The 13,707-nt window shown below is 40.5% G+C and overlaps 1 protein-coding gene across 2 annotated transcripts in view; it reads left to right on the top strand.

The window, feature by feature from the left end:
* Positions 1 to 4,643: 4,643 nt before the first annotated feature.
* Positions 4,644 to 13,707, top strand: part of GGNBP2 (gametogenetin binding protein 2) — a 36,584-nt gene continuing 27,520 nt past the window's right edge. Inside the window, exons 1-4 of one of the 2 annotated variants that reach the window (XM_075264291.1) lie at positions 4,644 to 4,821; positions 9,228 to 9,308; positions 10,224 to 10,477; positions 12,778 to 12,876. In XM_075264291.1, coding sequence (XP_075120392.1) covers positions 4,729 to 4,821; positions 9,228 to 9,308; positions 10,224 to 10,477; positions 12,778 to 12,876 — 527 coding nt within the window. In that variant the 5' untranslated portion in view covers positions 4,644 to 4,728. The remainder of the gene's footprint in view (positions 4,822 to 9,227; positions 9,309 to 10,223; positions 10,478 to 12,777; positions 12,877 to 13,707) is intronic. The other variant, XM_075264290.1, reaches the window with a different exon arrangement.

Here is a 13,707-nt window from a genome sequence, read left to right as displayed (position 1 = left end):
GCTAATGTCTGTTCAAAATCTTGTGCGGATATTAGTATCGGACACTAGCTGTGTCTGTGACATTTTGCATTGATTTAAACGGACATCGGTTGCGTTCTTTTACAGTCCGTGCCTGTCCTTAACTGTCCGTTCCCAAAGATGTACGACTTTTCAAGCGGACAGAAAAACCTACATATCGGGTTTTGCTGTCCGCTTGAAAAGTCGGACATCTTTGTGAACGGACAATTAAGGACAGGCACGGACAGTAAAAGAACGCACCCGGTGTCCGTTTAAATCAATGCAAAATGTCACGGACACAGCTAGTGTCCGATACTAATATCCGCACAAGATTTTGAACGGACATTAGCAGCGGACACTAGCTGTTGGACACAGATGGTAGTGTGAACGCTCCGTTACAGAAAAGTGAAGTTACTAACGGCCAAGGACTGGATGGAGCATACAGGTACATTGTGTGTCAGCTCTTTACAGGTATGACCTTACTCTGCTCCCAGTCACATACATTACCACTAATTGGGGGTTACGCATGTACTTACGTTGCTTCTAAAGGAAAAGAACATGTTTATCCAGGCAAATAGCGGTAAGCGCATGTGGCTGGGAGCGCAGTATGACAGCACCCCTATGTTGCGGTTTGTGCTATATGACTTTAGTGTAGGTGTCGTCAGCTTTACAATTATTGACCGGCACTCCGAGGACCTCATATTTGATTTTTTAATTTAAATCGGCACGCCGAACAGAAAAGGTTGCCTACCCCTGTGTTAAAAGGTCACGACTGGTGATGGCTCATAAAGTTTTATGTTTGTGTAATGACAGTAACCTCTATTACAAAATTGTCTGACCTCTGCATAAGCAATGCCGCCGATGCTACCTCTTGTGTCACCCCCTCTACCTCATAGATTGTAAGCTCTTGCGAGCAAGGCCCTCAGTCCCATTGTGTTAAATGACTTTCTTTGTTATGTATCTTTCTGTCTGTATTTGAACCCTACTAATTGTACAGTGCTGTGGAATATGTTGGCGCTATATAAATAAAATGTATTATTATTATGATTTATTATAATGTGATAATGGGGGGATATATTGTGCAAGTTCAAGGAGGGCCTGGATAATATTCTGTAATGGCAAAATATTACGGGTTATGGGTGTTATATTTTGGTAAAGACAAGTTGGGTATTTTACTGATTGGCGGTTTTGAGAAGGACTTTTATCCCCTGACAATAGACATAAGCCTCATGTTTAGACTTGATGGATCCGTGTCTTCACCCAATCATATCTACTATGTAACTATGAACTTACTAGGATATGAATTCCCCTGAACAAAGTCTTAAATATGTCTATAGGCTTTATATGTCTATTAATAAAGGCTCAATAATAATGCCTGAATATGTTGTTCTTCTGTCTAGACATCTATTTTTATTCTGCCCCTCCCCCAATGCTGTAATAAATTGAGGTGGTTTATGTATATGGCTGGATGGTGACTTCTGTAATTGTGTCTCGGGTTTATATGCGGCAGTGAGCAACGTTCCAAGGAACATAAAACTGAGAATTTCATTCATGCGGGAAAATGAGTTATTGAACAGATTCTCTACGCCAGACCACTGTTCCCTGATACCTGTAGTGCAAAACTCTCATTGGCAACAGTTAATGCATATGACCTCTTGGTTGTACATCAGATAGAACAAGATGATTGGTTAAAAAAAAAAGGCAGTTATTGCTAGGTGGGTGCTGGAGGACATGGGTGTTGGCCCCTGGATATTATTCATCAGGTCCAATTCTCTTTCTCTGAATCTGCTGAATGAATCCCAATGACATCATATATATTAGAGTCAGTTGGTCCTGCTGAAATTGTCAAGTTTAGCCAATGTAAGTCTAATGGCCACCCTATTGGAGGAGCACTGGTCAAGCACATGCACTGAAACCTTAACTGAAAGTGGACGTTGTTAGCGAACATTTTCAGAAAAAAAACATACAATGTGGTATGAATGGCAAATAAGAACCTGGTGCAACCTGATACCACTGTCAAGCAGCTGCTAACGAAAAGACTATGGAGCCGATTGCCTTGAATATTCCATGTAAATAAGGGATTGTGTCAAAATTGCTCAAAAACTGAGTGGTCATTTATTGCTTTGAAGATTATATTTCTTTTTTTTTTTTTTTTAATATTTCTTCAGAATAAACATAAAAAAATGATTCTTCTCACTCTCATACCGTTTTGTGAAGCAGCCGAAATGGCGTGGCAAAATCCTAGTATGTTCGGGCTTTGTGCTCTAATATTTACTGAGGAACTAGCATATGAGTATGCCGCTCATCAAAATGGCTTACTTCTTTCCGAGCAGCAGCAGCGGTAAAAACAACATTTTCTTGGCACCCCTCGTTGCACAGGAACAGTTAGCAGGCGATCCAAGCATATGCATCAGAAAGATTACGAAGGTTTCCACTGTAGCAAGTGCAAGAAGTTGAGTGCAGCAAAAAATGCTATAATTGAGGGAGAAATTTGCGGCGCTTCGCAGGATGATCAGTTGCGTTAGTTTTTTGCCACAGTCGCAGCAGATGGCAAGTCTCACACGAAATTTTTAATCAAAGCTGCGCTTGCTATTATTTATCTTTGGGCTAAAAATATCTCGTACTGCGAAGTATTTCAACATCATAAATGGCCAGACGAACTTTTACTTCAGCATTATTGATAGGTGCCTACTGTTTATTATATAAAACAATAATGCATGTTGGCAAGGTGGAGACATGCTAGCGTAACGGGGCTTCACTTTTGCCAAGGTGGATACATGGATACCACCATTCACCACCTCTACCATCTTTACAACTTTCAATAGGAGCCATTCTGCAGAATTTTTTTTTTACAACACATGAATTTTAATATCAAAAATTTTATTAGAATACACAAAACTAATCGATTAAAAAAAATCCTAACTAAAAACAAGTGATATAAAGGCAAGGTCACAGTGTCACAAATATGCATCGCATGAAAAAGAATAAATAAACAAATATCCATCATCTAATCTAATACTGTATAAATATACAAAATCACCTCTCATACAGCAAAACAGTCATTATTATCTTGTATAAAGAGACAAACAAATATAAATAAATAAACAAATAAATAGGCACCCTATAAAGGTGTGCACACCATCCTATCAAATCACTTGTCTCTTGTTACAATTTAAAGCCTGTGGTGCAGAGGATTAGCCGAATCTAGATAAATGAATATACAAATAGGTATCCTATAAGGTTTTGCACACCCTAATACACCATATCTCATATAGCTAAATATCCACATAGTCCCTGCTAATACAATGTTGAAAAGAGGTAACATTATAAATAATGTAAGGCTCTATTACAGATAAGGTGGAATATTGCTGAGGGCACTATTTATAAGTAGTAACTATCATTTATAAGGGCGCTATTACTGATAAGAGTGTAGTATTATTTATATGCAGGGACTATTATTTATAAGTAGGCGCTATAATAACTGATGAGTGGGTACAAAAATTTGTCTAATGTCCCGGGCCCTGTGGCAGCCACTACTGCTGCTACCCTGGTAGTTACACCCCTGCATCTTTGATAACATGTGCGTAGAATTGGCACTCATCCTCATAGGCAACAATATGTAATACAGTGTGTTTTCTGACACCTTTCTATCATAACCAGCATAACCAAGTTTTAAAGTTTCTTAAAGAAACTTCCTTTCATCAGATTGGGCACAGGCAGTTTTATATACTGCTGGAAAGCTGACAGTGCGCTGAATTCAGCGCACTGTAGGCTTTCCCGATCTGTGCCCCGGCTAAAGCGCTATCGGTCCCGGTACCGCTTTACAGTCAGAAGGGCGTTTCTGACACTTAGCCAGGGACGCCCTTCTGCCCAGCAGTGCCTATCGCGCTGTACTGTGGAGCGGGGAGGAACGCCCCCTCCTGATAATACTCGTCTATAGACAAGCTGTGTGAGCAGAGGGAGGGGGCGTTCCTCTCCGCTCACACTGTACAGCGCGATAGGCACTGCTGGGCAGAAGGGCATCCCTGGCTAAGTGTCAGAAACGCCCTTCTGACTATAAAGCGCCACGGTACTGGGACTGATAGCGCTTTACCCGGGGCACAGATCGGACTCCCGGCGCTCACAGCAGGACATGGTCTGACAGGTTTCTGTTTTCTCCTCAGAACGGAGACTTGGACGCTGGTGTGAACCCAGCGTAAGTTGTTTTATTTACAGTAATTTTATCCGTTTGTTGTTTTACAAATGTTTATTAAGAATCACACACAAAAAAAAATTCGCACAACTGACAGCTTTGGCACAGAGCCAGAAAGGCCTTCTCCTTGTGAAGCAAGGGAGAGCTTCTCAAGCGATAAGCAGAATGACCACTGGCTCTGCCCTAGAACTTTCTGTCAGTGTCAACAGCAAGTATTATTAATAAAGCTTTATTTGTTTCAGTGGCGTCATTCATCTTTGACAGATTCGTCAACGAGCGTCTCACTTTTACTCCGTGTACTTCAACTTTAGATACCGCTAACGGCTATTTTTTTAAATCTATATATTGTGTATCCTGTAATAACGTTAAGCCTTCTTCCGTTTACTGGGACTCGCGTAGCAGACCGGACATTGGAGGTTACGAATCTGCTGATTGCCACGGAAGTGCTCACGTACTAAGCTGAAGGCGGGGTCCGCCTACTGTTTACGACAGTGTACGATACTGTTTCATGCAAGAGCTGCGGAAAGTGGAAGAGTGAGATGGCGCGTCTGGTTGCAGTTTGCAGAGACGGGGAAGAGGAATTTCCTTTTGATACTAGGCAGATCCCTTTATACATCGATGACACGTTGACAGTGAGTGTCCTGCTCTTTTCCCACACTGTGCTAAGTTTTTCCTGTACTTTGCGTGAGGTGGCTAGCCAAAGGTTAATAAAGGGGCGGGGGACGTCAAGTAGGCTCTGGCTTCACAGTTACAACAAGTCGTTTGCCTTCCCCCTAGGCCTGTGCTTACTGAATGTCGGTGTTATGTGGTGTATATCACGTGTGCGTATATGTCTGTGGAAGGCTAGCAGACCTGGTGTGTACTGGAGCCCTATCCATGGAGATGGCGGACGTCTCCTACAGTAATACTAATCCGTATTAGCTGTTCTGCGGCTAGCTGCATGTACAGCAGTCCCTTCATGCAGTTGACCAGACTGAAAGCTTTATACACTCTTTACCCAAGTAGAGTCATCTCTGAAGCGTACGCTCAACCTTTTCTAATAAAGGAAATGCCTGTTAGTTTTATACCTTTGGGCACATACATTAAAAATATACAGGTACAGAGAGGTGACCAGATTTTTGATATAGTGGAGTTGACAGCTGCTTACATCTCTTGTTAAGGGCATGTCCAAACACTTTCAAAAATGGTATACACAGAATGTCGCTAGGTTCACACTCGCTCCTGGCATCCGTCAGTTTGCAAACACTTTAAGGGAGCCTTCACACGGAGTAAACGCGTGCGTATTTTTGCAAAATACACATCTAAAAATAAGACTCCCATTGACTTCAATGACATTTTACAGGCGTATTTTTACACATGTAAAAAAATATAATTGAAGTCAATGGGATAGCAAAATTTACAGGTGTAATTTTACTCTACAAACTCCCATTGACTTCAATGATATTTTTTACACGTGTAAAAATACGCCTGTAAAATGTCATTGAAGTCAATGGGAGTCTTATTTTTACACATGTATTTTGTAAAAATACACGTGCGTTTACTGTGTTAAGGCTCCCTAAGACAAAAATAAATAAAACTGTTTGATACCAAAAGGATTCTAGATGGCTACACAGCGGATACCCAAATTCGTCTTTTTAGAGGATTTGTCAATAGGTGTCAGGCCTGGTTCACATATGCGTTTGCCCCCCCGACCGGAATACTGAATTCATTAAAAAAAGGTGAGCTGTGAAAGCACACGGACCCCATAGACTTTAATGGGGTCTGTGTGTTTTGTGCACGGTATCTGCATGAGTCATGCAGAGACAAACGTAGTGCTTGAAGTACTTTTGTCTCCGCATGACTCATGCGGACACGGCGCGGAGAACACACGGACCCCTTTTTAGTCCATGGGGTCTGTGTGCTCTCTTTGCTCACCACTTTCTAATGCGTTTGGTAATCCGTTTGGAGGGGTCCCCAAGCGGACTACCCAAACGGAATACCAAATGCAGATGTGAATCTGGCCTCAGTTTAAAAAAAAAAAAAAAAAATGTCCGCTTTTGTCTGTTGACCAATGCGTATTTTCGTTTTGTTTTTTTCTCCCCATTTATCCTGAGCATGTGCAGAGGGAAAGATGGATTGCAAAACCAACACAGACTGATTACTATCCATTTCTAATCTGCTTTCCATATCCATCAATGTTAAAATGGATTGGTTGCTGTCTATATGGTATCCTTATTTTTTTGGTGGAGTAAAAGTCCATTAAGTCTGACTTCTTTCTCTGTCCAAAAGAGTGGATACCTAACAGAAATGCTCCAAACACACACCTGTGTATGTTTTTTTTTTTACAAGTTATTGAAATCAATAGGTTTTAAAATGAGCTGTTTAAAATCCACTTTTGAGGGTTCATGCACATGGAGGAAAATGGTGAGAAATTTGGTGTGGAATTTCAGCGCTGAATAAAAGCCTCCCATTGACTTCAATGGGTTCCTTTTTCTGCTAGCAGAAAAAGGAATCCACTGAAGTCAATGGGAGGCTTTTTTTTTTCAGTGCTGAAATTCCACACTAAATTCCTCACCATTTTCCTCTGTGTGAATGGACCCTGAGACTGTTTCAAAAATTGAAAGAGAATGAAACACTGATATGAACCTAGCCTGATGGCCTTTTCTTCATCACAGGATAAGACTTAAATGTTTAATAAATGTAAGTATCATGTCGATCTTGAAACCGGGGGAGGGGGTTCTATACCCTCCATCATATGGGTGCCTTGGAAAGCCATTTTCACACACTCAGCTCATTTTGCTTCTGTGGGAGTCCCAAAAATAGCTGAGAAAGCATGCTTGGCAGTTTACACAGACCTCGGTTCTCAACATAAGTGTGGGCTCAAGATGAGAATACGCCTTTATTTTTGTCTTCATTTACCCAATACAGTCAACAACTGTAGACAACAGACAATTTACAAACAAGTAGAATAGTTCTCTTTCGGGGCAAACTAGTTACCTAAAACAAGATGAGTCCCTTTACCATGACATTAGGAAATAATTGTAAGTAAGGCTAGGTTCACATTTCCACTATTTAGTCTGCTGTTGTGGGCTGTCATTGGATCAGAGCAACAGACTGAAACGGTAATAAAATGACAAATACAAACACTGCGTATTCTGTTTGCATCTGTCAACGTTGACTTGAATGTTAAAAACAAGGTGGAAGCTTTCTAGTTTTTATTTTTTTATTTTTTTTTTATTTAATGAATTAATTTATAGCTCCACGCTACTATTTAGGGACACTGAAGACATGGTTGGTTAGGCTGCCGCTAGGTTCACTCCTGCGTTCGGGTTTCTGTTACTTTCTGCTTGCAGGCCCCTCAAACAGAAACCTAATTTGTGAGGTCTGCAGGATTTTTTTTGTTTTTTTAAGCAAAGGGCAGAAAAAGCGGAGAAAAAAAGCTCTCCTTGCAGGACTTTTCTCTCCTTATTTTTAAAGTGAAATGGGGAACGGAATCCCCAGGCAGAGATCAGGTGCAGGTGTGGAGAGGAAGAAGAGCACATATGGCAGAGTCATATGGGGGGGAGGGGATTACTCAGAATCAGCATCAGAGGTAAGATAATCACACATATCAGAAGCATTGGGAGTAACTTGCTGATTGGCATGGGTCCAATAAGTATGTCTCCCCACAATCTTCCTTCCCATCATGAGCCCTAGTGTTTTTCACTCCTGTTTGAAAATAGTGAAGCAGATCAGAAATTCCCACTTCGTTTTATCAGTGTTAACTGTGGGAGATTGATTCTTTGTATCCAAATGGCCTTTTCCGTAAGACCTCATTTTTATTTTATTTTTTAAAAAGCCAAACTTCGTAGTGGCTACAAAAGGAATGGGAAAAAAAAGGGAACATTTATTCTTCTCCCTTCTATTCAGTCCTCTTCTGGCTTTGGCTCAAAAATCTTCAGCAAATTCTTCAACAAAAAACCAAAACTCTTCTGTAACATTAGACCTTAACCTAAAGGGATTAGCCAGTTTATAATATTGTCGGTCTATCCTTAGGATAGGTCGCCAATGTTAAGTCTGGGGTGGAGCCGACACACGAGACCCAGATCACTTGTACTGAGACAATGCGGGTCCTGGTGTTTTTGGGAGCAATGCTGTTTACAACCTGTACAAACTAGCAGTGAGTGTAGTTACTGCAGTTGTGTCTCCTAGACTTCAATAGGCCATCAATATCTAGAAACTGCATAACTCCTTTTAAGCAACAAGAAAAAAAAGTCTACTTTCCATAGGAATGGAATGCATTAAGTCACTCCAAACAAATATTTTGCTGCAGAATTTTTCTACCAAATCTGATATGGAATCTGGCTATGAATTTTCCAATATACTTCAGCCACGGAATTATTTTTCTGCTTCCCATTGATTTCAGTCCGTCTGATGAACAAGAATGAAGTTTATTTTTCTGCTAGTTGGAGGAGAGGAAAAAAAAAACTAGCAGAATATATTTGTCTACCTCCCATTCAGCTGAATGGAATATGATTTCAGGCAGGATTTGTAGCAGATTTTGAGGCAAATTCCTCCTCAAAATCTTGTCCATTTTCCTCCTTGTGTGCATACCCTAAAGGGGTTGTCCAGAAATTTTTGTTAAGGGTGCCTCAATTCCGCAAGCCCCCCTGCATATCAGCTGTTCAGGAACTTCTTCTGACAGCCATACAGCCATATTATATACATTGCAAGCAGATTGGTCAGTCTGCTCTACAGTGCTCATGAGCCTGCACTGTGAGCGGAGCTTCAGTTACAGTGTACGGAGCCAGAAGCAGATGTCTAGCATGGGTGTCAGAAGTGACCCTGAAGAACTGATCTGTGTGGGAGCTGCCCCACACTGTTATGGATAGGATAGCTGATAACTTTATGGTAGATCCCCCACTGATTAGGAAGTTATCCCTGTCCTACAGATAGGGGAAAACGTCAACTTGCTTCATAACCTTTAATTGCTTACTCTTGACATCAGTTTGTTATTCTATATTCAAAGTTGCCTATTTATTTATTTATTTTAATTTTTATATATATATTTTTTTTTCAGATGGTGATGGAGTTTTCTGACAGCATGTTGACTCTTGACAAACAACAGATAGACAACTTACAACTTAAAAAATTTACACAGGTACTGTGTGTGTGCTAGAAATGTTCTTAATGGTGTAAATAATCATAGTTAATTTAACTTCTTTTCTCACTTATACAATAAATCTGATATTTATTGATCTGTATTTGTGTGTGTAATATTGTAGAAAAATTTAGGCAATACAAATTTGGTGCATTCTTTCCCATGTGCCACTTTAATTTAGGCTAAGGCCCCACGGGATGTCCTGCAGCCAAAAAGTGCTGTAGGAAAAACCGCAACGGCAGCGCATCGCACTTATTCCTGCAGCACTTTAGACAGAAAGTTCGCTGGAGTTAGGGGCCACACGGTGGCTCAGTGGTTAGCACTGCAGCCTTGCAGCGCTGGAGTCCTGGTGTTCAAATCCCGCCATGGGCAAAAAACCATCTGCAAGGAGTTTGTATGTTCTCCCCGTGTTTGCATGGATTTCCATCCCATATTCCAAAAAAAGACATACTGATAGGGAAAAAATGTACATTGTGAGCTCTATGTGGGGCTCACAATCTACATTTAAAAAAAAAAAAAAAAAAAAGTTCGCTGGAGTTTTCCACTGCGGGATTTGTTACAATTATACCTATGGAGTTTCCGTAGGTATAGTTGACATGCTGCAATTTCAAAAACCGCGACGGTTTAGGAAATCATGGTGTGTCCACAGCGTTTTTTACTGCGAAGTGGCCATGGCATCTACTTTGCCCCTACTGTAAAACGCTGCAATTTTTTATTTATTTTTTTTCCCACAGTGTTTCTGCCATGGGAAATCGCGATGTTTCCGTTCTGTGGGCCCCCGGCCTTAAGTAGTTTTTTTTTTCTTTCCTACCTGCTGCAGTTGCGTATTGGCTTACTGCAACTTCTCGATCAGTTGGAATTCATTGCTTTTTTTACATGTTCATTATATTTTTATATTTTATTTATTTTTTTCAGAGGCACAACATGCTGAAAGAACATGATTTGAGTATTGCCATGATGGTAACCTCCCGAGAAGTTTTCAATACCCTTTCTCAGTTGGTTCCATGTGTTGGTTGCCGGCGAAGTGTGGAGCGTCTGTTCACACAGCTTGTTGATTCTGGAAATCCAGCATTGGATCCGTTATCAGTTGGTTCTAAAGGCATTCTCACTTTGTCACACAGTTGTATGACTGATGCAGTAAAACTATACACCTTATTTTATGTTTGTGGGTAAGTAGCTTTTTTTGGTTTTCTTATGGCTAATTAAAGTGGTAATGTAGGAAATTCATTTTCATAATCCCTACTAGGGTAGAATTGTGCTTTAAAGGGAGTTTACCACCTCCTCAAGGATATTCAACAGTACCACATTACAGCAGAGCATATTAGTACCTTTATGTCTGTTACTTTTTATAGATTTCGGGAATAACAACTAAACTACTGAAGTTATATGCAAATTAGGTAGTTGGTGCGCTAGGCACAGGCCTTCCGCTCTTCTCTTGCTGCTCAAGTAAGATGAGTGATGTCATTGCAGTGGGAAGATCAGGAAGGCAAGAGATGATAGGTGTTGGCAGCTTCTTTGTTCCCTAATTTATCCCCTTTAGACAGAAATAACTTGATTAAAGGATTCACACTTCTTATTTTCTACAACCAAAAATATTGTCTACAGCATTATTACAAATTACATCTAAACTTCCAAGCAATGTTATTTCAATAATATTAATCACTATGTTCCCCTAAAATATTTTTAAAAAGGCACGCTGCGATTGCAAAAATTTATACCAATGCAATGTTACTTAAAATACATAATTTAACTAAATTACACATGGGAAACCACTTTTTAGTATGGCATTAACACATGCTAGCTGACTACTCTCTTGTGACCAACCCCAGAAGCATGCTAAAGAAAGTAAACCATGGGTTCTTGTGAAGATCCGTGCAGCAAAGCAAATCCGGAGTCCTATGTCAGTAACTCCACACTGGACACATAACATCAGTGCGTCATATTTTTCCACATTCTGTATCCTTAGCAGTTGTGGCTCATGGCTACTTGATAGATTTGTGAAGTGGTCAGTCTTCTGAAAATAATTAAGTACTTGTTGGCTATACTAATTAATCCCTTTCATGACTTGTAAAACTCCTCCACTGTGTCATACAGCCATACAACTTATTGTGTGAACTGTACAGGAGGGGTTTTAGCAGCAAGAACAGTGCTCCATGTTGCTGAAGTTCTGTCCACAATGCACCAACTACCTCATTTGTATAAAACATTTTCTATAAAAGTGACCTAACAATGTTATCACTGTAATGTGCTCCGTAAAACAGTGGTGACAGTTGAACATTGTAATAGATTTCTTTTAAAGAGGTTGTCCAGGCGAAAATGAACAACCCTTTTAACTTTTAAATCAGCTCGGGGCATGTGTGGTTGGGGGGGGAGGGAGATATACGCCACACTTGCCTGTCCCCAATGCTCTGGTGTCCTCTCACGCTCCTGGTTCTTCTGCTCTGGCGGCTTCTCCTGGGTCTCTTCGAGAATTCTGCTGAAGCTGCTGATTGTCCTCAGTGGTCACATGATGACTGAGGCCAATCAGCAAAGGGCCTGCAATGTCATTACCTGTGACATCATGGGTCCTCTTCCTGAGGCCTACTGCGCAGGCGTTGGATGTACCTACAGCCTGTGCACACTCTGGCAGAGTCGAAGAGGAGGAGGAGTCATCCCCGCAGAAGGAAGCCTGGAAGACCAGTAAGTATGATGGGGTGGAGAGGGGGGAAAGTATTGGTGACTTTTCAGAAACTGGGAAACGGAACATCACTGAATAATCAGAAAATGTGGTTGGGGTGGTCAAATGGCTGCCCCAGGGATATGGGTAAATATACATTTTTTCTACTTTAGAAAGTAGACAAGGGGGGTGTTTAGATTAGCATAGAAAATTCATTTTATCCCGGACAATCACTTTAATCCTAATGATCTACATAATACAGGTAATGTCATTTTGACTCCACAGTGGATGCAGTAAAAATAAAACCCATAGTGTTGCAAATGCAGTTTTTCTCTAATTTGCTAGTCTGAATTTTTTCAGTGCTTCCCAGTGCATCATAAGGAATATTGCGACCTACAATTTGTCCAGCAAAAATTAAGCCCTGACGAAACTCGATAAATGACTGCAGTGGGAAGTTAAATTGATACTAAAACACAAGAGCTCTTTTGCATAAAGAGATTCTCCTGAATTAGAAAAACATAGCTGCTTTCCTCCTAAAACATTGCCCAAGCACAGGTTTGATGTTCTTTCTGGAAGTAAAGCATCCATGTTATTCTTGTTCTGGACAACCATTTACTTATCAGCACATAAATGCAGGCTTACTAATGTGGTTGTAAGTTTCATAATATCATCCCAAGGGTACACCGTTTAGACTTACTGAAGTATTATGTATTCACACTGAGGTCTCTGAGGGCTGAGTTATGTATACACAAGACCTGCTTAATATCTGCAATATTTCTGAAGTGTAAATGTACTTGAATTTTACTTTTGTAGAACTAAACTCAGCAGTATGATTGAAGCGATTCCAAAAAGCAAGAAGAATAAAAGATGTCAGCTACACTCTTTAGACACTCACAAACCAAAACCTTTGGGGTAAGTTTTTGAATCTTGATATTAATCACATTATAAAATTACATTCTTATCATGTTGCAATGGAGAGAACCACAGGCACCTGTAAAAGCAATTTTATGCATTGGAAAAAGTCTCCTGCTTATTACTACACATGACATTTGCTAACATCTGCTATACATGTAAACATGGCACCCAGTGCCTTTGAGTCCTGAGTGGGGGACTTGCTGAGTGATGCTGTACTTCCCTTGTGGTGGGTCCCTGTATGAACACTGACGCCAAGGTGTCTTTGCTCCTATCTTGCTTCTGTTGTGCGATATGGTCGGGCATGGGTTGGGATGGAGCTGTGGCGGATCTCTGTTTTTGTTTGATACCTTTTTCTTGTTTACTTATTTTTGCTCTGTATATGTATTCTCCTGATTTGTATTCTTTCACTTGTTATACCTTCTTGAATAAAGCGAGTTTAAAAAAAAAAACATGGCACCCAGTCTGGAGCTGAGCAGACACATAGCTGTTGGGGTACCCTGCTGACCAGTTGTTTAAAGTGACCTCAGTGCTTGTTCAAGCTGACTTCTTCATAGTTTACATTACATTCCATCGGATTAATTGCAGCCATGCCATGTAATGGACTTGTTTAATAAAATAAACGGAATGAGGTTGCTATTATATTGAATGTCTACATCAGACAGACTACATGCGTTATAAACTGTGAAGAGGTCACAGTGCTTGCATGAATGCTGTGTCCCCTTTACAGAGCTGATCAACTGAAGTCATGGTATTGGACCCCCCCCCCCTCATCTTTTTTTGAGGACCTATCCAGAGGTTGTAAAAATTAAATAAAATATACAATGATCT

Source organism: Leptodactylus fuscus, chromosome 2 (assembly GCF_031893055.1).
Source record: "Leptodactylus fuscus isolate aLepFus1 chromosome 2, aLepFus1.hap2, whole genome shotgun sequence".
In the NCBI taxonomy this organism is placed as follows: Eukaryota; Metazoa; Chordata; class Amphibia; order Anura; family Leptodactylidae; genus Leptodactylus; species Leptodactylus fuscus.
This window is presented reverse-complemented; position numbering and strand designations above follow the sequence as displayed.